Consider the following 27,884-nt stretch of genomic DNA (forward strand, 5'->3'; position numbering starts at 1 on the left):
AACTAAATAGAAATACTTTGTCTGGTACGATTATACCCTACAGTACATGAAACTATTATATTGGTCATTCCTATTTCCAAGTGCTACATGTGATATATGTAGTTTCTGTTTTGTAATGTATGTACAGTGGAACCCCAATTTTAAGTTCCCAGAATTTAAATTTCCTGCATTATACATTCAATCTTGATGGTCCCGACACAGCAAAATATTATAAAATTTCCCTTCAATTTACGTTTTCCCAGTTTGGTTCCCTGAGAAACATAAAATCGCGGTTCCACTGTATTTTCTTGCTGTCTTTCTTTTGTTGCTTTATTTTTTTCCAGATCTTTGGCATTCTGTCCACAGAATATTGATTGTGTAGGCTTTCTTCTTTGACTTTCAGTGGAAAGGTATGCACTTTCTTCTTCACCAAACATTGAACTCTCTTGACTCTTTATACCATGGTAGTTCTATCACTGCATACATCCATGGCATCCTTACATGTATTCGAGCAAACTTCTGTGCAAGACAAGTGTCCCTTATACCTGTATTAATTTATTGTTCTGTACGAGTCTGGCACTCTTGCAAATCATAAGAATACTACATGGTGTTGCTTAATCTTACTTTTTTTTGTTTTTTATTTTCCCTTCCAATTAAGAATATTCATTTGTCCCCAAGAAATAATTTTGCACTCCTGTATACACAGCTCTATTCCACAGTAGCGAAGCGTAGTCTTACGAAGAAGGCAAGCGATGTTTCAGTGCAACAAAACAAGTAGTATAATGGCATGCCGAAAGGGGGGAGGTTGAGATTTATAGCCTCATTGGCCCCTTCACTGGATTTGACAAAATATCATAATGAAGTGGCGGTACTAAAAATAAACCATATGATCCTCAAACGTCACATTTACTTTCAAAATTCCAGGTAACGTTATTCATATGGTAGTAAAAGTATTGCATATGCGAACTTTCGCATACGACTAAAGGTGTACAGAATTTCTCATTTATTTATTAGGACCTACTTTAAACTGAAGGTCCAGTCCAGATTAGCCTTGTTGTGCATAAAGTGGACTTAAAACACGAATTCAACAACAATAATAAAACTTAAAACATATTCTTCTGTTCATAATGTGCACAATGTAGTATATGATTTACTTCTGTGCTGTTTTTTTTTAGATAGCTTTATTTTCACCCCAAGTTCTATCAAAAGCCGTCAATTTATTGAATGTAGTTGTAAAATTTGAGAAACAGCTCACTTGAATTACTGTGTAAATAATTCGGAAGTTGCAAACACTGGTAGCGTAATTTGAGCTGGACCAAGCTGGATGCAGGGTGCAGACCAAGGTTCGTCGAATCTTCCCTCCCTCCCTGGGGAAACTCTTCACGGGGATGTACATTCCACTTCCTGGAAAAACAAACACTCGCCCTTTGCCATCTCGCCCCAACTTCCAATGTCAATTTTTTACGCGTTTTACATTTCGCAAAATCTAAAATAATTTGTAATATAATATGATATATATGGAATTTAGAAGTGATAATAACTTCTTTTGGTTATTTTATGACTAAAAATTATTATTATATTCACAATTTAGTTAAGTGTTCATGAAAACAAATATTCGTTACTAGTTTTTGCTGGCAATGTATCCACAGATGTATCCTTCTGCTTTCGGTTGAGCTCGGCTATTTTCGGGAATCACGCAAGCTCAGAAAGCAAAGCTTTTTGTAGAAACATTGTGGACGGGTTTCCACCAGAATTTAAAGCTTCGCCATGTGACTTCTTCGGGTGCGTTATTCTTCTGAAGAGCAGCCGCAAGCATTGAGCCTGGTGCTTGCTAGAGCTGCTGAGGGATTTGCGGCCGTAATTTTTCACGAAATCGAGTGCGATGGAAACTAAATAAGGCTAAAACATTAAGTATATTAAATTATATTCGAATAACGCAAGCAGTGCTTGCATTGCTTGTACTATATCTTCGCCTCTGCTATTCCAGTACTTTCCTTCACAGTAACCCCAAGCTATTAAAATATCCTTTTTGCACAAGAAACAAAATACCAAAATGCTTACCATACACACACACACACACGATATTACATAAGAGAACATCTTACATACTCCAATTTCACAGCCTACTGTAGTAAGAGAAGTGAATTACATATATATGTGTACATATAGATATATTCAACATTATTAAAAATACATTTCTTCCCTGCTTGATTTTAGAAACACATAATTTCAATATATCCTTACAAAATATAAAAATATACACTGATAAATTTCTATTAAAATTATGACAAATGTATTGCAGTTCAAGATTGTCTGCAGTAAATAATAAAATGATCCAGATAAAGTGAAGAGAAGATGACAGATGAAAACAGGTCCAAATATTTACCTCTATGCGGCATCAACATTTCCATTTTCATTGAGCCACTCCACAAACTCGTCCATCAGCACAGGCCCTGAAAATAAAGTTCATAATTAATTCTTTATTCCTTTTGAAGTGCAAATATGCACCAAAATAACTTTTTTTTCACAATATACTAAGAATGAACCAACAATTTTTTACAGATTTCAATAAAGTATAGATATATGTTTCACACTTTTTATTTTTATTTATTACTATTATTTTGGATGGAAGAAATCCCCACAATGTTCCTGAGACTCTCTGTTCTCAGAAAGGAGCTCATACCTCAAGCCAGTATTACTGTGTTTATTCAAAGCAAGCCTGGAAGTGTGTACGGGTTACTTGTCTGAATCTTGCAATCTTAATAGGGGATTATCTATTGTCTAAAAGCAGGAATCACCAAACTGCAGATCAGTAGCTCATGGGTAAGTTTCAGTGCCCCTCAATGGTTCGCTAAAATATATTGCAGTGCTGTAGCCCAGGTAAATAGCAATAATCATTCAGTGCAGTAATACTATTCCCAGTTTCATGAGCAAACTAAACCTACGCAATGAAAAATCCTTGTGTACCAATAAAAATGTACACATTTTAGGTACTAATACGCAAAACTGAAAAAATAGGGACCACCTATGTCAGCCCATCCGTGTGAACTATTGCTGCATCTAACTACCAGAGCTGTTAACATCTTGCCATACAGTTGGTCTATATATGTACTCTAGGCAATCATGATACATTTTTATTGAAAAAAAAGTAAAGTAAAGTGCTCCCCTGTGCATAGCACCACGCCATGAAGGCGTATAGGGGGTGTGGGGGTAACACCCCACACTTTCTTGATCCCGGTCGTGAGTGGGGGTGATGTGATCAGCATCACGCCCCTGACCGCCTTTACCCCCCCAGGGTTTCCCCCAGGTACCCATGTTATTCGACGCTGGGTAGGCGCCGGGGCCGCTTCCACCGTTAGAAAAGTTCCCGGATTTGAACCGGCCGGGGATCGAACCCGGGACCTTGAGCATGGTAGTCAGATTTGAACACAAAACAAATATTTTTACAAAGATGTGACATTTCTCTTACTATTGAACTATGTTTTTATTTTCAATGACACAAGTCAAGATTAATGCACCATTAAAACAAAGTGACAGGGTAGAAAGAAAAATTGCCCTCAAACCTATTTTTTTCTTTCAGCCATTACAGAAAACCAATGCTCTTGAAAATATTTCACCGGGCTGCTTTGTCGGAACAATAAAAGTTATTACTAGGTGCAAGAAAAAATGCAAACCAAGATAAATTAAAACAAGAGACTTTTACTAGCATCCCTGCCATTTTCCACTCCTGTATCAGTTCTTTACCATGTTTCTAAAACTCTCTCCAGAGGGCAAATTCTAGCCTGTAACCCCTCTCCGATTTGGAGATGTAAACCTTCCAATTACTTTTTAAATTCAACAGTAACTTACAATCTTATAAAAACTAGCAAGGAAAATATTGATTAAAACTTACATGCTGCATCTGCATCATAATTTGATAAATCATCCAAATTCATTCGAGTGAATTCAAAAATATTGTTCCACTGATCTTTATTGATGACTTTGTATTTAGATTTCTCAAGGAAAGCATTGAAGGATGGGAAGAGGGCCCAGCGTTTCTCCAGCAGTAGTTTCAGCATATCCATCGCTGTCTTCAACTCCAAGTTCTTTTGATTTTTCTCCTGGAAAAGGAAGAACATGTTATGGAAGAATGTAGTACACAACAAAGACTGATTAGCAGGAAACGGATTTACAGTATTGGCCAAATTATTGGACTCATTGTAAAAAAGAAGCACATTTCCTTGTTTTGAAAGTGTTCTAACTACATTTATTTGACGACTGTCATAACATTTTATGGGATTAAACTGTTTGTCTGCTTCGATATAATCTTGTTTCCCACAATCCTTTCTTTTACTGTGTCCCAGGAATAGATGGCAGCACCATTCTTTGCATATTCGCAAAAATGCCTGGAACAATACGTACATTGTTTACAGTCTTATTTATGCTATGTTTTGGTTATAAGAAAGTAAATAATATTAATTTTGGTTGTTGTAAGGGTGTTCTTTATTTGTATCTTCAGAGCAACGCGTAATTTCATAAACCACGTGGTTTGAAGTTTAGGAAAAAAAGAGTGAAAAGGAACTGTACGGAAACAATGATTAAAATGGGCTCAAAAAAGAGCCGAAGGTGGTCATACGAAGTACTGACAGTACTTGCAGTGTGTGTAACAATGCAATGTATATCACAAAACAATAAATCTGTCAAATTTCTCTACATAAAGTGGTTTCAGTGTTTCATTTTTTCAACTAATGAGTCCAATAATATGGCAAGCTTCCATGATGGATTTCTTCACATGGCCGATACCGGCAGTCACACAAAAGGCTGACAAAGAAGGGAAGAAGACAAGAAGAAATTAGTGAATCCCCTTCCCGCTTGTTGAATGTAGATAAAAGAAAGCTAATTTCACAATGACCTTCATCCCTCTTTCCCAAGAACTCCGCAACTATATGACCCAGCATTAGCACGGCAGGTGGTTTAAAAACATCCACCTATCTTATGACCACGAGCTGCAAGCAAGAATTGGCAATGAATGCTTTATTTCCCACAGCGTTAACTAAGCAGTTACATGCCTTTATGATCACATTTGGGATCAGCTTCACTTACCCATGCCTTTGATCTTGCCATCTGCTTCCCAGGAAGGTGGGGGTTTATGATCCACTGTTTCTAGGAAAATCTATGGAACTTCTTGTGCTGGTCTTCCAGTCTGTCACAAGGAAAGGTGAACAAACTTTTAAACAGGAGAAATGTTGATACGACCTGTTGTCCTCATCCGCTCAATATATTTTGATATTAAAAAAAATAAAAATAAAAAAAGCTTCAAGAATTTTGAGAGATGCCTCAATTTTAATCAACCCTCTGCAGTATATACATCATCAGCTATTGCATTACATCTTGGAAGAGTTCAATTTATATTTTGAAGATTTACTCTTAGTACTACTGGTGTAACACAAACTTACCTTCACAAAATTATAAGCATATCTAAAGACAGCTCTAAACTTGTTTTGATCATCAAGCATGGACCTCAGAGAGTCAATCTTGACTTTCAACTTTGGAACTGTGTCACATCTGTAACCAGAGATTCAGTAATTGTCTTTATTATTATTATTATTATTGTACATAATAGTACACACAAATTAAATCAATCTGCAAAATATATTAGACATTACCTACGGGAAGTTTCGTGTTTCTGCATTGCACAATTGGATAGTTTCTGATTAATTTCATGGAGTACCCTTACTGAATGAAAGCAGTGAGCCTTCAAAATTAATCGAAAAAAAACTATCTAATTGTGCAATGCAGAAACACGAAACTTCACGTAGGTAATACTTAAACTGTGTTTACCGCACCCATGAATATTACCCATATTTTGTGTGGATCTTTTTCGTAAGTAAGATGACATGACTGACCTACGAGTTGGTCCCAAGAATAAGAAGAGTACAAAATCAGATCTTTCCTGTGCATTGCAATGTGCCATAAAGGTGCATGAGGGTGTGGAGAGAGAAGAGGATGGAGGGAATCCAGTCTTATGCAACCAGATATACCGTTATCACTGACTCCTACACTGAAATGTCTCGTGGCTATAATTAACAAGTGAATGTATGGCCCTGCTTCCCCCATGGAAAATAAGTAAAAAAAAATAAAGAAAATTAAAAAAAACACTACAAAGCCAAACAATGAACCAACCAGGGTATGGTAAGGCCATTACATTGTAGTCAAGGGCACCCGTGTTTCATACTTAGTGGAGGCACATTGCACACTGGTTCAAATTTTAAAACTTTAGGCATTCCTGATTAGCCTATCTGTGCATGAAGTGGACTTAAAACTTTAATACAACCAAGGAGAGTTCAAGTATCAGACCAATGCTCAATGGGGAAGATTTTCACTCAATGAGCAGATTGATAATTTACTTCAGACCTTTTTCGTGATTTTGCTTATTGATCAACCATAGTAGCATGTGCACGTGTTTTACATCAATACGTCCCTAGAAGACTACAACAGAAAAATGTATAATGCACCCTGCTACTTGCATTTCTTCAAAAATCACAGTGAATATTATGCAGTCAACAAGAAAAACTTTATCTCTGGAGTTTCACAACTCTAGTCTCCAGCTACAGGCAGTGGATGCTACATCATGTGGACTATTTATCAGATTAAGTGCCTGATGCCTCCAATCTTCTACAACCAGCAAAGCGTAAAAATAAAAATATGCTATCTACCTCAAGTTCAAGACAGTGAAAGCAATGGATCTTTGATAATAGTTGGTTTTATGGTCAATATCTCTTAAAATTAATTTACTGACTCATACTTTTACTTCTCTTCTAAAAACCTTGGAAGCTTTAGGCAAAAATGCAGTAATTGCTTCTATGAGGATCTTTCAAAAAGTATGTACCACAAAAAAAGTACAAATACTTTGTAGGTAAATATCAGTAACAGCAGAAGATTGTAATGTAAAATATAACGTATTTCGTGGTTTACAAAATACATTACTTGAAAACCCTACTAGCAATATGATTATTATTTATGAAATTATCATAAATCATACTAAAGAACCAACTAGTAAAAGAAAAATTAGTACGATTTTGTTATCTAGTGTAATAAAACAATGTGTTTGTTTAGTACAGGCATCTGCAAACATGCAGCATGTTTAGTCCTACAGGATTCTAAAAAGGTATAAACTTTAAAGTAATAGGCTTATTACAACAAAATATTGTTTCTTTTACACAGAGGATTTTTTTTCTGTCTCCACTGTTGAATGACGTATGTGCAGGCAATCACATGATTCCAAGATGCAGGAAAAAGCTCAGCGAGTGTTATGGCATGCCAAGAATATGTTTGGAAAAACATCACCAGAGGAGACAAGTATCCAGAGATGGTACAAAAAGTTTTAGGCTAAGGGAACCCGAAGTTCAAGATATGTGATGTGATTCACAACATTCCGGACGAGTAGTCAGAATGCAATTCTTGGATTCAAACTCAGATTGCAAGAGTGTTTGGATGTGAATGGTGCCCTGCTGGAGATCTGGCGATGAACCAAACCACATCAAACATTAATTTTGAAGTTTTCTCTGTGTAACACACAATATTTCTTTGTAATAAACCTATTACTTTAAAAGTTATAGGTTTTTAGAATCCTGTGGACTTTTAAAACACACTGCACTGTCCATTACAAACATTCTGCCATACAACATACAAGGATCAAGAAAAGAACCAATGAAAACACATGGTACATCACTTGAACATTAGAATGCTTACTCGAGCTTCGATAAACCATCCATCCATTCATCGAGAGTGAAGTAGCCCATTCTTTCTGCTTGTAGTTCCCATGCCAAAACTAGCATCACCACATCTGATGGGTCCACATCAATATCTTTGCAAAACTTTTCCATCCCTTCAGGGCCTGCAATGAGAGTAGAAAATTTGTTAGAATCTAACATGTTGCATCAGAGAAGCGAGCATGTACTCTTCACTAATTTCAGTATGCTGATTTCAAATACACAATCAGTTTTTTGCCTACACATACAAGTTCACAGAAATACGTGTGACTTCACGTCTGGTATGGGGAAATTTTCTTAATCTGAGCTGGCAACACTGTGCGTACAGTTCTTTGTGTACCTCGGATTGGTGAAGTTGTGTCAGGCTCGGACTACCAGCCGTATCATCAACTTTAGTCAACTATGAAATGTTTTGTGGTGGCTGAAGGTTGCTGTTCTTCAAAATGGGAGTTGTCCTCCTTCTCGTTGGGCATACTGTAGGAACTCAAGGAAACCTATCACACCTTGGCAACACTACTGAAAGTGATCAACCACGAAGTCCATACTTTGAATATCTGCAGTGGCCTGAAAGTTGTGGTACTACTCAATAGTTTGCAAGGAGGGTATAAAAAGTATAGTTGGTTTTTGTACCTTTGAAACAGCTGTGACACAGCCAACCACTAAATAAAAAAGAATGGCCAAAACAAGAGAATGATAATGTTGGCGAGAACAATGTTCACTAAAGCCCGACTGGCCAAAGAATACACTTCAGGAAAGCCAGACTTTTCGCCTCCAGTTGTGGGAGTTTAAAGGGGGCTAAACAGGTGTTGCTACATGCCTGACTTTTGTCCAGTCTTACACAACACTTTTTGCTGTCAACGTGCACCCTTCGCTCGCATTTCAGGGAGAGGCAGGGAATCTGAGACCCATTCGCTTGCTACGCATGGCAACTATTTGGCTTTGCCATGCCTGTCCTTGTTGAAGGTGCCACCTATTTAAAAACAACTCTAAACGAAAAATTTGGCAATGCAGAATATTACGAGATTTTCCCCTTACCACGGCAACTAGACAAAGCCAATTGGTTCAGCAGTTCATGTGACTCTCCCTGGCTTTCGACAGAAAAGACAAAAATAGAATTTTGAAGTTTATTCTTTTGCCTAACAGGTTTTAAACTCCCTTAGATCCTCCAGCAAAAATCTTACCTCCACTTCAAAACAAATTTGGTTTGATGAGGGTTTTGGACAATAATGACAACACTTCTATGTGCCTAAGAAAATAGTTTCCTAAACTAAGAGAGCCTAAAGTAAAGGAAGGATTTTCAGTCTCTTCAATGCAGTGGCGACTCGTGAAATTTTTGGGGTGTAGGAAGTTATGGTAAACAGACCGAGGCAAGTTTTCGAAAATGTGTTCAATTACACAGTGACATGTATCGCCTGTACCTTGGATTAGCCATTGGATTTGTAATGTTAGCTGCAGGCTTTCCCTGCCTGTCATGTGTGGATTAAGAACAGCTTTGACAATACCAACCTTCTGATAAGAAAAGGAGCCGTTTCAACTCATAAATTACGCTAAATGTGATATAATTACGCTAGGGTTTATTATTATTATACAATTATTATTAATTTATCATAATTTTCTGATGACTAGTAGTTTTAAGTTCAATTTTATTTTGCTATTTTGAAGTTGTGAACTGCGTTATTGATTATTTTTTGTAGTTAAGCAACATTAGGAATTTCGAATTTTCAGTAAAATGGGTTTAGCATAGTGCTTGAAAAAAATTAAGAAAATTCCATGACTGGTAACGGCGTCCGTTTGTTTTATTTGTGACCTCCAACTCTTTCTACAGATTTCCTTTTATGAAATGTTCCTCCCTTGTTAAATCGGGGAGGATAAAGAAAAGATGAAAACAAGAGGATGGATCAGGGGCTGTAAAAGCTTGTCCCTTGGTCTGCATACATCCTTTTGTTTGAAACAAGTCCGCTAGAGAAGTACAAACAAGATCTGGAGATTTTCTTAAAAATAAATATTTCCTCAAAATATCTTCATTATAATTCAATTTCCCTTTTTCCCAGGGACGCCTGTTTTTGAGATGATGCTGGATTTTCCATTAGGCCAAACACAGTGTGCTAGGTGCCAACGAAGTTCAAATTTTGCTAGGTTTAGAACCATTATGCTAGAGTTGGAATCACTGTTGAGGAACCCACGGGACCTTCCTCGTGGACCTTATATCTGGGCAACCCCCACTTACCCCCATCCCCACCCTCCCTAGCACTGCCCCTCACCCATCTGCCTGTAGGATGACTAGAAAGGTTCCTCAGCGACAGGCAAAGAGGTCATCCTTGGGCAACAGATCTGGAATGAGCAGGTGATAGCTAGCACATTGACTCTTGACAGTCGAGTAGCGAATCTTGAATGCCCTCAAAATTGTATAACTCTCATTAAACTCTTAAAAAGTAGAAAACTGGAAATAAGTATAAATTAGGGATGGGCCGATATGAAATTTTGGCCGATACTGATAAAGTACCGATATAAAATTTACCGATACCGATAACCGATATTCTACCGATCCAATATAAAATTTGAAATGGTCCTTGAAAAACCTGAAATGTTCATTGATCTTCTTAATACATGTGTGTTTCGTGATGACTGTAGTGCAAAAGAAGTTTAATATTTAGACATTTACTTTTTTTTTTAGAAAGAAAAGCATGGAGATTATCCATAAAAATTACAACAAAATGGCAGAATTTTGCAGTAAATTATCAGATATTTATCAATATATTGGATCGGTAAAATAATCGGTAATTTTACCGATAAACCGATACACCGTTATGCCTATATCGGCCGATACCAATAGAGTCCCGATTAATCGGTCCCATTCCTAGTATAAATGAAACTGTAGGAAGTTCCTCACTTCCTGCATGGAAGAATCGCCACTGCTTCAATGACAAGGAATTCAAAGCAGTAATGAACTCAGCTGAATCAGCAGCATTAAAAAAGTTTGCCGCTGTGTGTAATAGCTTCTTAAGAGATACAAAGTAAGCAAATTATGTGCAACTGGTCAATGATCTCGTTGAAACATGCCTTTTGTTTGGGTGCAGCATGTCACTTAACTGCACATCTGGATTGCTTTCCAGAAAAAAAAGTTAAAATTGTTACACAGTGTAATCAATATACCACTGATAAATGCAATACGCGTAAATGTTCTATCAAAAAGAAAATGTTTATTTTGTGTAATAAGAATTGTATTCAAATCAAATTTGGGATTTTATTCAACATTGTAACTGATTGATTGGTTTGGTGTTTTAAGTGCACTGTATGCACAGTATGGCTAATTGGGACTGAACCTACAGTTTAAACTGAGATCCAAACCACTATGTGCATCCACCGTGTCATTGCAACACTGAAATGACATTTTTATATACTGTTTTTGATCCCAAAATGTGCCTAGTTTTTGTACCGAAATCTTGATATTTTATTCACCATAAATATGTGGTCCTACCAATGACTATTTTATAATTCAACTACATTGTCATTATTAGCAACTATTATATACATGGCTTAATAAAAAAAATACCATTAGCATGTATTAAAGCATTGCCAATTCAAGAAATATACCGTATTTACTCATGTATAATGCGCACTTTTTTCCAAAATTTTTGCCCCCAAAAACTGTGGTGCGTATTATGCACGGAATAATTCGGACAGCCAGCATGAAACCCTGCAGAGTCATTCCATGATTTTCTGACACTTGCACTGGTTTTTCATGTTTACGGAACCCTATCATGTTATATATCGTTGGAAAGCTAAAATCGTGCAGTTTCAAAATATAGCAAAAGTATTCCATTCAAGATAACGCCACTAATGTGAAATGCGGTTGAAATAAGTTCATCACAAAATGAAGGAACATTCTGATTTTTATGGCACTTTGGATGAAAGAGAAGATAAGGAAAAAGAAAACAATAATTAAAATGCATTACTGGCCAAATAATAATAATATATATATATATATATATGGAGTGTGAATGCCCTTAATGGAAGAAAGCTTGTTCCCCTAACTGTTAGTTTGAGGGTACTGAATGTGCCTTCTATAAATGTTACATTAGTCATGGAAAAAGTATATATTTTGAAGTTTATTTAGAAAAAGTAAAGAAGAAACGAACAAAACCATGTATAAAAGTTTAAAGGCCATGTCCACAATTTTTCACTTTGTAATGTAATGTTCTGCAACACCAAGAAAAGCAGTGCCGTTCTGGCGGAATTCAAGAATGCACCTCCCGTCACATGGGATGCATATTAGCGGTATTTGTTGGGCGAGAAATAATAGAAAACAACTTCTTGAGCACCGCAAATCCATAAGTTAATTTTGATCTCACTTTCTACTATTACAGAATAAATAAGGTGGTTAAAGAATGAAAGCTTTGGGATGCTAAACACAGTGGAGGAAGAGAAGGGAGGTGGTGTGGGTTGGTGGCTTATTGTTTATACAAGAGGATACTCTCCTCTTGGTCCACATAGCAACAGGTGACTCATTGAATAGGAATGATGTCATGCACTCTTGATCGGCATAGCAACAGCTTTATGACCTACAACTAAAAAAGCCATTTCTTGAACGTGAATTGTACTGCACATTATATAAGAGATATAGTTGTTTGTCACTTTTCCCCATCAAAAACCATGGTGCGCATTATACACGCGTAAATATGGTATGTGTTTACATAAGATATGATTTTATTGTAATGCAGTGTAGTACAAGAATAACAGAAGATTTTCAAACGGAATAGAGAGTAAAGTAACTAAGTACAAACCTAGAACTTTGGGACTTTCTGGTGTGGTATACCTGTAGAACCAGGCAGTGCACAGCTCTGGAGAGAAAGATGGTTCCTTGGCTTTTAGTTCATCTTTAGCACTGTGGAAAGAAGAGATTACACTAATAAAGTATAACTGTAAAGAAGAGCCTACAAACTAATTAAATTTTTCAAGTAAGAATAAGAGAATTTTATCATTTCAGAAATGCAAACTAGTACAGGTAATTCACACAAGAAGACAACCGTGAGCTTGAACTGGTGTAGCTCTACCATCTATTTTCAATTGAGAGTTGGATTTACCATGCTCAAGATGTAGACTAGTCTTGGGGACAAAATTTTTTACCATAATTCTAGCAAATTTAGTTAAAGGAAAAATCATAATACTTTTACTGTTCATATTACAGATTGACGAATATATTTATTTTTTTACTTACAAACAAGTTAAAGTCAGGAAAGCATGTCATATGGTTGGAAACTGAGCAGGGCAGGGTTAAAAGCCAAAGCCAGCAAGCAGCTTTGTATTGTGTGGTTGAGTGCAACAAGTCCCAATCCAGCTGTTATCTGGCTTTCTCTGGAGACCATTACTAATACTTTTCAAGTAGCTGCCAAACATTGCTCATGATGCTGGGTCAACACTTTATTTCCTATTTTTAAATTCCACTGGAGTTTCACGCACACCAAAAGCAAGAGTGGTAACCACTCGGCTACAAAAGAATCCTGAGTACCAATACAAAATTTACAAACATGGATTATTGATGAGTGTTCTCATCAGATACAAATTGAGAAACATTACTTTATTTGACTTTTGTCATTTAGCATTGCTTTTCTGCCACTTTTGGCCAATCACAAAAATGAAGATGAATGATAATTAAGGAGCAAATTTTTAGGTGCTAAAAAGCTGAAAAATATTAATTTTTATGTTCTAAAAGCAGTGCAACAAATGCTGGATATTTGAGGATGCTGCTCGGCGTGAATTGTCTTGCCACATGGTTGATAAAACAACACCTTCCCATCTGTTATAAATATGCTTGTAAACTCTCTGGCATATTGCTGAAGATGTGAACTTGCAATAATAATCTACTAATTTACTGTGCATTTTATCTATTTATGCATTAACTCAGGCCAGTGGCATGGCGTGGGATTTTTAAAAGTGTTACCAGTTATCAATAGGACATTTAAGGGAGACTTGGGCACCTCCCCACCTCATGCCCCCCCCCCAAAGTCTTCCAAGTAGTTCATATAATATTAATCTGGTACGTCTGCAATTCAATACTAGATTTTGGTAAAGTTATTAATCAGGAAAAAAAATGTTGACATAAGGACTGAAGTGAAATCGCAAACATTGGTTGTTGACACAATAATACGTAATTTGATACTTACAGAAACATCGAAGGCTACTTATAGAGCAGATCAATCCGACGACTCTTCTTTGAAAATAGTTATATGATGCTGGGGTCCCGGGTTCGAATTCTGGCTTGGGCATGGCATTTGTGATGTCTATTCATCAATTTCATCATATCATCACTCATCCCCATCTTCGCAAATTAGCCAAAAGTGGCACAAGCGAAGCAAAATCAATCAAATCGAATCAAATCAAAAAACTTCTATGATGCTGTCATAAAGAGAAGTTTTTCATTTGAATATGAATTTTTGGGTGCGTCATGGTCATGGTCCATGTTATCCACATCTGAATTCGACACGTTTTTTTTTTTCCACCCGAAAATAGAGTACATGGCCAACAAAAGAGTTTCGACAACTGCACACATCCACATAACCACGGATAGTCGTTATACCACGAAACATTGAAAAGTCGGTCATATCCAGCAGACGACTTGGTTTTTAAATCGTTCAAAATAGGCTTTGGCCTCCCTTTTGCCACAATTTCGCTTTTTTCTGCAAAAGAACGAACCGAAAGATTGCTTCAAAATATCTTCTATCGCACGATTACACACACTGTTCAGATAGGATGAACCTGCCACCTCGGAACTCTGAGCAAGCTCCATTCCGCTTGTTAATTAATTGACAATCTCCGAAAACAACGAAAGACACCACTCACAAAACTCGCATTGCATAGTCCCTCCCACAAACCGTTATTTACTTTTGTAACACGTGAAGCACCCTCCTTGCCCCCTCCTCTCTCAGCATCGGCGCTTCCCCAATATTTCCTTCGGAACCTGCATGAAGTCCAGTTTTAATACTGTTGCCATCTTAGTTCTTTTGAAACCAGATTTGCCCAAATCGCGAAACTTTTCATTTCAAATAAGATTGTAGAGTAGATGTAGTCTTCATCTGTTTCCTAACTACTCCCACTCCCATGTTTCGCTAAATCCACTGAAATCTCATTTCTGACACCACTACTATTTCGTATATTTTACGTCCCTTGCTACCTTTAAGGCTATCGCTTTATAGGATAATCGTGACGAGGATGCATGGTGAATTATTGAAATAAAATTATTATTTCTTTGTGTATGTAATTATTAATTTTTACAATTATGTAAGTAAAATAATAACAACGAACATTGAAATAACCATTTCTTGCTGAGGATTTGAACCTGCAACACCTGACACTTCAGAGCGTGCTAAGATAACAATCGGGAAATTATGCTTGTAAGTAATGTTTTCACCAAAAAAACAGTTCTACCACCTCAAAAACATTGCTTCAATCCGAAATTATTGCATTCCTGCGACAACGTATGTCAATCTCAATTGGCCCTTTCAACAATTATCACAAATTCCTGTAACCGAAATAATATTATATGTGTGAAATATAGAATTTTAGGTTGATATTTTTAGGACAGCGGACCCCTTGATCATACCCATCCCTCTCCTCTCCTTCTCGCCCATGATGTCTAAGGACAAAGAGGGCTTTCGTAATCGCTGATATTTAGAGTAAATACAAAATATCACTTGGTAGTTTGCTTTTCCCCCAGTGTGATTTGATTTTTTAAAATTTTGATTTAGCGATTTAAGTCCACTCATGCACAGTAATGTTAATCGGGACAGTTTAAAGTGGGATCCGAACCACTTGTGCCTTCACCGGGTATCGAACCCGGGACCCCTTGATTATAAGGCGGCGACGCTACCACTGTGCCATCGTTCCCCAGTGTGACTGGACACCTTCAGAGTAAGATAGACCCATTAGGCGACTTAGCTCTTTTCTGTCAATTGAATATGGCAACACTGGTCTGTATCCGGTAAGGATCACCGGCAACTGAACGGGATAAAAAGGCATGCCAAAAACCTGCCTCCTCCTCCCGCGGTCAGTCTTTGCCGCAATGGAAAGTCTTCCTTGGGTGGGCTCAGGGCCCTTTCCTCATGTTGCCTGAGGAGGGTACAGGATCAGTCCTCCTCTTCGCTTTTGCTGGTGTCAGAAAAAATGTCAGTTAGCAATATTTACTTTACGACAATATTACCAGTTTATGTATGTAATAATATTTTAAGACAGGTTCTTCAATTCTTTATATTTTGGTGTTACCTGCGGTAACTGCTCTAGGAGTTCACAAAAAAAAATGATCTAAATTTTGTCTGGGATGTCTACAATATGTACATTTTATTAGAATTTTTCAGAATTTTTATGTCACACAGAGGCAATTGCTGTATTTGGTCACGAAAAAATTCAATGAGGAACGTGTTTGAAATGTACTCTCAGTCGATATCCTTTCCTCCAAGTCCTTGGTGATTTTTCAAAGCTCTAAACAAAGCAAAATGTCTGGTACCACTGTTACCTGTACAATCCAAAGTGGTCTGATCTGTGTGGTCTTGCTCACTTTTGCGTCACTTCGGTGCTTTGTGGCAAATTAACATTTCAGCCTTGAAGTTTGCACCACTGACTATGTTTTCGTTGAAAGATTATTTTCAGCATATAAGATGATCCTCACAGACAAAATTATGGAGTTTGACTGTGGATAACATGAAAAAAGATTGTTGCCTAACTATACGGTGAAAAGTGGATTTTAATAGCAAATTTCCAATGGTAAGTTCTGCCATTGCCGTAGGGTTACGCAACACACATAACTTTATCCAAGATAGTGCGTATTTCAGGATATAGGTGACTATACCTAATCAGCATTTTTCAGGAACCTACTTTAGGATTTTTTGGGCCTAACTTAATATATTTAGTAGTTCAGAATATTTATAAATTTTTATATTGAAAAAAATTTGCACTATGCCATATCATCATACTACCAGAGTTTTGCTTTTAAAATGCTCATAATTTCACATGAGAATCATTTAATCACAAAATTCATTTCTTCCCACACTGTTGTTCCAAAAATAAAGAAATGTATGCATTCTGCAACATCAGACACGTGCATTACCACTTTTTTGAAATGTTATTTTGGGATTCTCTTAAGTCCTTAAAAATATCTTCACTAATACACTAACAACTAATTAATAGGCCCAACTGTGAGATTTCATTATGATGCAATTAGCCAAAAAGTGACAGAACAGTGATGTAAAAAAAATAATTAAAAATTGTATAGAGACTTTCTCTCTTGCAATGGTGAAATGTTCGTCACACTTCATGTTAAAAGATCTAAGAAAGATTTAGTGGACTTAAATTCTGAAACATGTAGAAAAATACATGGTACCCGGTTGCCATGGCACCTGAATTTTAAAATTCAGTTCGTAAAAAAATCTGTTTTACTATTACAAGCTCGCTCGCGGTAAATTCAATTACCCTTTTTTCAATAACAAATACAGTATGTGTTTTTAATGTTTGCGTGTTTTCTGTATCAGGTGTATCATCAATCCCGAATAATAAACATGCCATTATCAATTTTTTGCATTTTATAATCTGCAGCAATATGGTAAAGTCAGCCATATATTTGAATGTATTGCATAGTTATTCATGCAGTTACCAGTTCGGCCTTCTTTAGGAAAGTCACTTCGGCACAAGAATCAATTACTTTAATACAATCTTCTATTAATTAACAAATTAAATGTTTTAACACACATTTCATAGCTTATCTTAGGTTGGTTCATGGCTTTCTTAATCCAATTTGCAAAAAATATAATAACAACAACAACAACAATGATGGTTCCTGACAAAGTGGCCAGTGTCCGAATTATTTTTAGTTGATGTAGATGGTAACTCACTACAATTTGCAACGCCTTGCATTTATGCTGTAAACAGATAAATGTTAAGTTGCCAAAGTCTCACTGTTGAGATCTCTACTACTTCAACGCTTATGACTAAAGTCCTTATTAACCTTTAAACACTACCACATGACTCAATTTCTTCGGAACAACTCTATTTGATTTCCATTTTATACCATACAATGTCAGGAAATATTGGACGTGGTACTGAATCTGGCCATTGCCAAGTTCAGCATTCAGTAACAATTGACAGATTATTTCTATGCACTCACACACGCACACAAAATAGAGGCATGACATACTTGAATTTCAGTGAAATACAAGTATTGTAAGTTGGTTGAATACTGCTCTCTTTTGGAAAGAAATGTACTTAAATTTAGCGTGGACTTTTCAGATATGAGTATGTGTATGGGGCATTCCAGCCTTACATGTGTGGCCGCGGTGGCTCAGTCGGTAACGCGTCTGACTACCATTCTCAAGGTCCCGGGTTCGATCCCCGGCCGGTTCAAATCCAGGAACTTTTCTAACGTTGGAAGCGGCCCCGGCACCCACCCAGCATCGAATAACATGGGTACCTGGGGAAACCTGGGGGGTAAAGGCAGTCAGGGGCATGGTGCTGATCACATCACCCCCACTCACGACCGGATCAAGAAAGTGTGGGGCGTTACCCCCACACCCCCTATACGCCTTCATGGCATGGTGCTAAGCACAGGGGAACACTTTACTTTTCTTTATGTACTTAAATTTAGCGTGGACTTTTCAGATATGAGTATGTATATGGGGCATTCCAGCCTTACATGTGTGGCATTTTACACAAAAAATGTAAAGTTCTAGACATGAGATTGGATTAAAATATTCATAATGAACTGATTTCATAGACTTATGAAATACATTATGGTGCCTGCCAAGGGCATATCCAGGGGGTCCGGACCCCCCTCCCCCAAATTCCTCTACTTTCTTGTAGATTCTGAAAATAACATCCACTAAATGAAAGACTAAAAACAATTACATTGCATTATCTACCAGACATTAAAAAAAAAAACTATTCAGAATTTGTGAAACTTGATTTCTAGAAAAACATGAGCTGTCCGAGTGAACCATCCCAAGCAAGTGATCTTCTAGCCACAGTTGAAAAAGGGGGCTTTCTTCATTTACTTTATCTCTCAGAAATTTTTTTCAGTTTTACTGTTCAGTTGTCAAAGTATTTAGAGCCCTAATCACAATTTAGCCTCTGCTCTTTCTTACCCAATAGATGTCACAGAACTGCTTCAGAGACTTAGTGAAATTTCAAATGAAGAGTTCAGTGAAATATTTCATACTGTTTCTGAAAAGTGTCAACAGACATTCAATTCTGAAATTATGATTCGAAGAATAATAAAACAATAATAATAATAATACATGGGATAACTATCATTGTATTATTTTAGAGGGGGATGGGCCTTGGGAGGATGGGCACCCCTGGCTGGAACCCCCAAATTTTCGTTCTGGATACGCCCTTGGTGCTTGTCTGTTCTTTCCCCTAGTAACAGAAGTACAGCATCAACTCTTTACAATGAGTAGTTTCTCTTCTACGATTATTCTGGCATATCACTGCACATTTGAAAAGAATATGTCTGATGAACTCCTTTCCAGAGATGGTTTACAGCGTAAAAAGAGTCCAGTCTACTAAAGGTTAAAAATTTGACTTACTCTGCATTGGTGCATTTCTTCTTATTATTTGATGCATCTTCATCTGCTGGTACTGTCTCAGGTTTTCTCTTGCCACGACTCATGGCAGCTGGAATAGGACAGTTCATGTAAAATTAAAATTGTCTGGTAAGGCACAAGTGACAAATTTTACAATAAATGTTTCCAGAAGGCATATTTTTTTCTTGTTACATTGACAGGAACTGGTGTTCAGACTAGGCATACCCTTCAGTTATTTCTTTTCAATTTATTTTGAACCCTTTCGATTTTCCTAATCCATTTTCTGTGTGCATGAATTGAAAACCCTGTTACCTTAGAATGTTATCTGGTTATGAAGCAAAACAACCCAAAGGCTTCATGCAAGTGAATATAGCACCCAACATGACATTGCACAATAACAACTATAATTTTGCATTGTTAGGTTAGGAATTGATAGTAATTTTAAACTTGTTCTTTCGCTACTTGAGTGTGCATACAGACGTTTTTTACTAATAAAAAGCAGCAAAAGTACTCCTGAAATATCAGCTTCTTATTTACGTGGGCCATACTTTGGGATAAAATATGTCAGTTATTTGTGTTTTCTGTGCACTGGAACCAACCCAATTTTATATTACATAAAACATCTAAATCAGTAGATTGAAAAAAATAATCAACATAATTCTTGAGGGGTTACAGTGGGTCAACGGTTACACCCTATCCAAGGTAGAACTCACGAGTCAGGGTACAAAAACAAAGCTAGCATAAAGAACATTGAATACAGGGGCGATTCCTCCATGTAGGAAGTGAGGAACTTCCTACATCATATATACTTGCTTCCAGTTCTCTACTTTTCAGAAGTTTAATAATAATGCGCGTTACAAAATTATGAGCTCAGTGTAAGTACAATTGACTTGGTTAGCTACTGTCGCTCATTCCAACTCACTGCAGCCCAAAGACGATGGACACACAGGCTTGGCTGCTTCGCCTGATGAACCTCCCTGGTATCACTACAAACAGAAGGGTGAGGAGTGGAAAAGGGGCAGGGGGGAAGGTTGCAGTTTTAAAGCATCCAGCGAGGAAGCATCGAGGGTTTCCTCGATCAGTGATTCCAACCTCAGCAAAATGGTACTAAATCTAGCACAGTTTGATCCCTGTTGGCACCTAGCAACCTGCTTGGGCATAATGGTAAAATGTAGCATAATCTGCAAACGTGAGTCTCTGGAAGAGGGAAATCTAATTCAAAGGAATATGTTTTTAGGAAATAAAACTAAAATTAGGTTCAAATCTTTTTACTTCACCAGTGGAAATGTCTCAATAAAGGGAAGTATGAATACACAGCGAAAAAGCTTTTTACAACCATGCAACGATCCATCCTCTAACTTTTCTTTATCCTGCCAGATTTTGTACGTGAGGAAATTTTATGGCAGGAAATCGGTAGAAAGTTGGGGGTAAACAAAGAATTTTCTAAAATGGTTTCAAGTTCTATGCTGAACCCATTTCGTTTCTCAAACCTTTTCCCATTTCGTTTCTCAAATTATACTATTTATCGTATGAACAAAATAAGATTAGGCTACATATTATGAGAAAAATATAAAGCAAAATTTTATTTGGAATTAATTTTTGCATAACATTAATAATAAATTCCATAATTTATTATATTAGTTGTTGACAACAGGGGATGTACATTCCACCTCGTAGTTTCATCACAACCAATGTAATTGAGGACAAGTAAATTAGTTTATTTTCATAGGGTGAGTGATCTGTGTTGCTATCATGATGACTGTACAACATTATATTGAGTCTACGATATGAATATCTGATATGAAATTCCAGTTAGCAAGAAATATTAGCAGTAATAAGTGAATGGCGACAAAATATTTACCAAAGAATCTAAACAGAAAACAGTGGGAATTCAATGGGCACGGAAATAAAATATTTTGAAGAACATTGTTACAATTGGTATATATGCAAGTCAGTGGCGTAGCGTTATAGTACGCCCGGCGTTCCCAGATTTAAAATTTCAAAAATGCTTAAATGCTGCGATTATAAAGTAAAACGTGACTAATTTCATATATGTTTGACCTTCATGGCATTATAATGGCTATTTTTCGCGATCCGCTTGCAACACTCCACTCTCAACACTCGTTCTAGCATCTCTTTTCAATGCCTTTCCCGGCCGGACGCCGAGCAGGTTTGGCGTACAGGACTCCTATATTCCTTGCTGCCAGTGGCGGAGCGTGACCTTTCCAACAGTGTAAGCCTAGCATGATGAAGGCTTGTGTTTATTTTGGGGCTGGGTCAGTGATTTATCCACAATCATCAACGCCTCCCCCATTTTTTCAGAACACCTCCCTGAAATTTTTCACAAAACCCTAATTTTGGCACTAAATTTAACCTTACACCATTTAAAAACAAAGTTACACTACATCAGATTAAATATTCTGGATAAATCCCTGAGCCTGGTGTTTTCTTTGCTAGGCTGTATATCTCCTACATTTCAACTGGTAATTACGTCGGTTTTATTCCTATCACAATGAGTAACTTATCCATAAAAACATGCAAAGTTAGATAAAATGAAGAATAATGATAATAAAGAAACGAAAGCAAAAAGAAACATAAAAGTGCTGAATACTTTTTACAACCGCTGCATAACCAAGTATCAGCTTGTACCATGAATCACAAAATCGGGGCACTTTATTTTTCGTTTCTGTTACCGTGCCTGCTAGAGAAGTGGTGGGCCTACCTACATCCACAAACCAACAACAGTTGTTCGTGCAAGAAGCACTTCGAAGCAAATGGTCGCCTGTTTTTTGGGGAAAAATTGACATATGGCTACAGTGCCACTAGAGAATCGTAGAACCGTAAATTCTGAATGGTACACAACCATAAACAGCCATTTTGTACATTGTTCGAAGAGTGTTTAAACCACGGACTATGTAATTAATAATATTTTGTTCACATTTGACATGAGATTTGTAAAACTGGTTCAATATTCAGTTTTAATTAAACATTTTAATTTTTGAAAAAGTTATTGCACTTGTTAGCTCAATTACTACCAGCTGAGTTCAAATATAAACGAAAAACAGAAATCTTAATATTTCCAATGTTTGTGCTCTCCTACAAGAGAAAAACAGAAACAAGCGTTTGTAAATCTAATTTTCCCGTTTCTCGCTCATTATTAGGCGTTTCTCCTTTTTTCCATTCCTGTTAGTTTTTTGCTTCAGAATTCCCTGTTCCTGGAAAAAACCTCCTTGAAACACCACTGGCTCAAATTTCCTTTGCAGCCAACCATTCATTCATACCCGACAACGCTGGAGAACCCTCCTCTTGCAGGACCTGGGTCTCGCTGGCGCATGTTCATGGTTAGCCAGTGAAGCCAACCCAAGCATAATGGTGCTAAATCTCGCACAAGTTTCAAAAGTAGTTTGGAAGTTGGGGATATAAATGAAACAAGAGGACCGCTGTTCGTGGTAGTTGAATTTTCTCAAACTTTTCACGTATGACGTCGAACTCATCCTGTTGGTTGAACCATTCGAATTTATATTTATTTCTTGTTACAAATTAATATTAATAATATATAGATTGCAGAACAATTTAGTAGTATGTAGCATAATTACGGAATTTAAAGGAGACCATGGATGTCCAGAAGGGGCAAGGGGAGGAAGCCCTTCCTGGAAAATGAATGTCAACCATAAAAGAATATATTTCACACATATAATATCATTTCAGTCACATCAAATTATGTTTATTATTGTAAGGGCGTTGCAGAAAAATGTTAACTTCAAATTGAATTTGTATCTTTTGAGGAGGCAACTTTATTATGGGGGAAATATACCTAGTTTACCCCCACCCCTGGAAAAATTACTATGCTTAATCAACCCCGGTGGAAAGAAATACTGCGGACATCCATGAACAACATTTTTTGTAAACATAAGGTTTGCAACGCTGTTGTAAGCCTCTGGCCGGAAGGTTTACACACGTGGGTTTTGGTCCGCTCTTCTCCACCCAGAGAACGGGCCTTGCACCCAGATAGGGTAGGCACTGCTCGTTCGCAGTCAGAAATTTGTAAGGCAATATTCAGAAGGCTTACAGCTTTCCACAAGCAGAAGGCGGGAGATCCCATGTGCTGCCTGGCGCTGAAGTGTTGCAATCTAACAAACATGATCTCTAACACTGGTGTCGACCCGATTTGAACTTTGAAGTTGTTTACGAATTTTTGCCAGATAATTACATACATTTTACTAGAACTAATGAAGTGTAAGCCCGGCTTACATGGACGCTCTGCGCCTGCTTGCTGCCTTTATGGAGGGAAAGCTTCCATTTCTACAGCACGCACGTAAATAGGTTCTCTTATGCCTGCGTACGAGAGGTCTACCGTGATTGGTTCATGTGACCCTTCCTGACTTCTGAAGCAGACCACAGCGGCAGAATTCCTACCCGGTTCTTCGCTCTTCGCGCTCATGCAACCCGTGCTATGTGATGCTACAATACGCAATATTGACTGACGTAACTTTACCAATCTCAAATATACTGCTTCTTAATGGCCACTGCATTGTATAATTTATCGCACGAACAGCGATGTGTATTAGAAACTAAAAGATCAACACAGTTTTTGCCAAATAAATTTGTGAAGTCCTCGTGATAGAAATTCAGCCTGTGGCTGCTCTACCACTTAACCCGCAAAACTATTATTTTCTTATTGTATTTTTTCGTTATTATCTAACTACTTAACATTGTGTGAATGGAAATGTTTAGCATTCATTTCAAAACTCTTAACATCGAATGGTCTCTGGACAAAATTATTTTAAAATGTTTATCAGCATTCTCAAGATGTAATAAACAGTGGTCTGAATTACTAATCGGCACTGTTACATCAGTAGAGTGTACGATATTTGGATCATCCACTCTGCTTTTCACAGTGCACCAAGACGACAGAGGTCCCTGGTTCGAATCCCGGCGTCAGCACGGGTGTTCTTTGTCAGTGTCCTTTCATCAATATCATCACTCATATTCATATTCGCAATTAACCAAAAGTGGTAGAAAAGCGAAGTAAAATAAACCAAATCAATCAGTAGTTGGATGGCCCACAACAATGACGTCTACTGTTGTGCAGAGGCACTTGTGATTCAGGTAGGTTTTTGATGACTTGCGTCATGCAGAAAGATATAAAAAAAGGTATAGAACACCAGAGTTCAAAACATCTGTGGCATAGTGAGGCATCTAAGTTTCTAACTAAAACATGCAATGATGATGTTTTATTGAAAACCCAGCTTACTTCAGGCAAATAATACCCGTGGCGACTAATACCATAAGTAAATTATTAAACAAGAAAGGGCCGACTCTTCCTTCGGACTTGGCGTTCCCACCCGAAATGTCCATGCCACGCCACTGATGCAAGTATGACATTCACAAACCTGGACTGTCATCAAAATCAAAATAACATTTCTATGCAGACCACCACATACAACCAATAATTTCTGGTCAGACTACAAAAGGCAGGTACACATGATTAGGAAGTGATGCCATTATCTCAGCCTGAAAAAATTACGATTATACTCCTACGGTGAGCACCATGCTCACAAGTATACCAATGAAGGGTTAATAAGACATAAGGTGCATATTTATATCAATTCTGTCAAAATGCATGCAAGTATTAGAAAAAAAGAACAGCAAGTTCTAGTGATATTGATTTCTCCTAATGCCGCATATGCACAGGGGTATTATAAGTTCTTATTAAGCTGGGTAGTTATTGTAAGCACCATCAATAAATATGTTTTGGCTTATGGAGAATGAAAATAATCAACTGTAGCAAGCAAATGTGGCATTTTTGGCAAGATCCAGATTTTCTTCAACCTTCCTTCTCCCCATTCACATGCTCTAGCAGTTCACATAAGTAACATGTTCCGAAAGTACTTTAAAACTTTATATTTCCATAAGTGGCCATGTAAAATTTGGGGCCGTCGACCCACTGTACCCCCTCAACAAGTAAGTCTTTTCTTTAATCGACAGATTTCAACCTTTTACGTAATATAAAAGTTGTTCCAGCATTAGGAAACCACAAATAACTGAGATATTTAATCGCAAAGTATGACCCGCGTAAGCACAAAAAACTCCTATTCCGGACTACTATCGCTCATTTTTCCCGTAAAAAATTCCCAAACAGCAGCAAAACTAACACTCCTGGTGTATCCTGACATTACTATGACCCCAAATTTTAACTATGTTTGCCTAACCTAACCTTACTGTGCATGGTTCATAGGGCTATCCATGAATGGTTTGTGGGGCTACCCGTGCATGACGTCAGCACCAAATTTTAACTGCAGATTAGGGATTACAAGGCCTAAATTAAATTATTGACCATGTGAAAAATGAAAGAAATTGGCCACACACTGCTCGCTGCCATATTATTAACTTCACCCACACATTCCTGCGAGATCGTCTACTGCATTTGACATTTCTTTTTTCCGCCGGTCACTAAACCATCCTCTTGCAACTCACAGATATATACCTCCGGCTGAAGAACGCCACATGTCGATACACTCCCCAATATGAATTTTCAATGAATAGCACTGATCACACTAAAAACACATGCCCACCTTGCAAACAAAATTCCAGTACCATGTGACATGAACCCAAACATTGTCTGCAGTAAATCTCGCACGGCCTGACGTAACACCAGGATTGCCAACCTTCAATCTAAGATATTTCCAACACTGCTCCAAGTTACAAAACACAAATAACGTTAACAACATGTTCCTTCATATCACATGCAGATGGTAATGATGAAAATGACGTCATAAATAGTCCCATCAAAAAACACTCATTACTCCACTATAATACATATCCTAAAGCTAAAAACAACACAAATGGTTAGTATAGAAAATAATCTTCATAAATGACACAAAAATCATCACCTTATCGCGGGTGTATGGAGCGTCGACGGTACCTAAAATTCTACCTTCCATGTAACCTGAAGCTACAGTTTTCAGAATTTGATATACCATTTAAATCTTTACAAATTTTCTGTGTAGTCACACTCAAATTACGTGTATACATTTTAGAGTCAGCATAAGGTATCATTTAGCATATTTGAACAGTACTACAGCAAAGATTTGATAAATTGTAATCAAGTCACCTGTGTACAAAGATTGGGATTAAATAATCTGAACTTCAGCCAGTCAGTATGAAGGTAGAATATAAGGCCAAATGAGGTATCAATTTAAGCCCCTCATCTTTATTTTCTCCATCCACAACCTTTCTATCCCAAACATTATTCTCTGTAGCAAAAGCTTGATCCACTATTCCCCTTTCTTACACCATTACTTCATCCCTTACACTAAAAACTAATAAGTGTTATACAACATGCTGTTTACCCTTTTCTTCCTTTCCTCCTTGCACTTTTCTGGTCCTGTGATCACCCATCATGCTGTACACTTTTTACGTGATGGCAGGGGATAATATTTAAAATTTCTATATTTTAGGACAGCATAGTTGAATTCACCAAGCAATCAAAAACAATGAGTAAAGCCTGAAACAAAACCAAGGCAACAATGCAATTTATTTATTAGAAAATAAGTTACTATGTACCTTATCCTAGTGTAGTTAACTATAACCTCAGCATTCGACTTTCATTGGCCGGCTTCAGGAGTGCTGATATAGCAGTAAATGTACGATTTCATGTTTAACAGGATAAAATAAAATTAGATTTGGTTGCAGAGTATCATATACATCTAGATGTACTCTCGAGAGAACATGTGATATTAGATTACTGCCAGATTAACATATTTCTGGTAACTAAATTATCTGAAACAAAGATAACTAATGGCACCACAAAAGAGAATTCTTAGTGATGAACATGATTAAAATGGGCACTCTGGTACCACAATGTTAATAAAAACTGCCCACAAGAATAGCAATTCAAAGTCTACGTAGTAAAATTGGTTCTTGACCCCTTCGAGAATTACCTCGATTATTTTTTAATGGATAAATGTTTTGAGTACCATAAAATGTATTTCTGGGCGCGGAAACCCCCCCCCCACACACACACACACACAAAAGGATATATATTTAATCCCAGAGTATGGCCCACCTAAGATACAAAACCGATCTCAAGACTACTTTCGCAATTTTTACTTTTCAAATATCAGTCGTGGGTACACAAAAAACACGTGCAATGCTGACGCCACCAAACCTAGCACTCGTACCGTAATTTTAAATAACTACGGTCAGTATCATCAATTGTAACACTCCTAACCAAATAAAACAGATGAGACATCCAAAGTCAAAATAAAACATACATACCCTTTGATAAAAGAAAAGTGCAGTTTTCGGTATGTGGGTGTAGGGTGAAAATATGTCGATACACAGATGACGTACTGCAAACATAGCATTCAGTTTTGTTTTTAATGAAAAATGACAAAATACACGTGGGGATTCAACAGCAATGTGTGCAGCTCTGAACCTAGCAAAAGCGATAAAATTAGAACTTATCGACGTTGCATTACACTCTCACCTATACAATTCACAAATTCTGTGTCTGTCATATCACGATTCACGAATGATAGCAGACGAAAAAACAGAACTTCGAGCTTCCCGCGGGTCTCACTTA

General features: G+C 37.2%; 1 protein-coding gene across 5 annotated transcripts; it reads right to left on the reverse strand.

Moving 5' to 3' along the window:
• Window positions 1-2,133: 2,133 nt before the first annotated feature.
• Window positions 2,134-27,884, reverse strand: LOC145985972 (DCN1-like protein 4). Of its 5 annotated transcripts, none has more exons than XM_083120122.1 (8): window positions 27,789-27,884; window positions 26,650-26,804; window positions 19,301-19,388; window positions 12,515-12,615; window positions 7,711-7,855; window positions 5,415-5,523; window positions 3,872-4,079; window positions 2,134-2,432 (listed from the first exon to the last, which is right to left on the reverse strand). In XM_083120122.1, the coding sequence occupies exons 2-8, from the start codon at window positions 26,699-26,701 to the stop codon at window positions 2,368-2,370; spliced, it is 768 nt and encodes a 255-aa protein (XP_082976248.1). In that variant the 5' UTR covers window positions 26,702-26,804; window positions 27,789-27,884; the 3' UTR covers window positions 2,134-2,367. The 5 variants fall into 5 exon arrangements, with proteins under 5 accessions (XP_082976248.1, XP_082976247.1, XP_082976249.1 ...); XM_083120121.1 differs by lacking the exon at window positions 27,789-27,884 and adding an exon at window positions 27,578-27,778; XM_083120123.1 differs by lacking the exon at window positions 27,789-27,884 and adding an exon at window positions 27,481-27,568.

Source organism: Lepisma saccharinum, chromosome 3, assembly GCF_977018435.1.
Source record: "Lepisma saccharinum chromosome 3, izLepSacc3.1, whole genome shotgun sequence".
Classification (NCBI taxonomy): Eukaryota; Metazoa; Arthropoda; class Insecta; order Zygentoma; family Lepismatidae; genus Lepisma; species Lepisma saccharinum.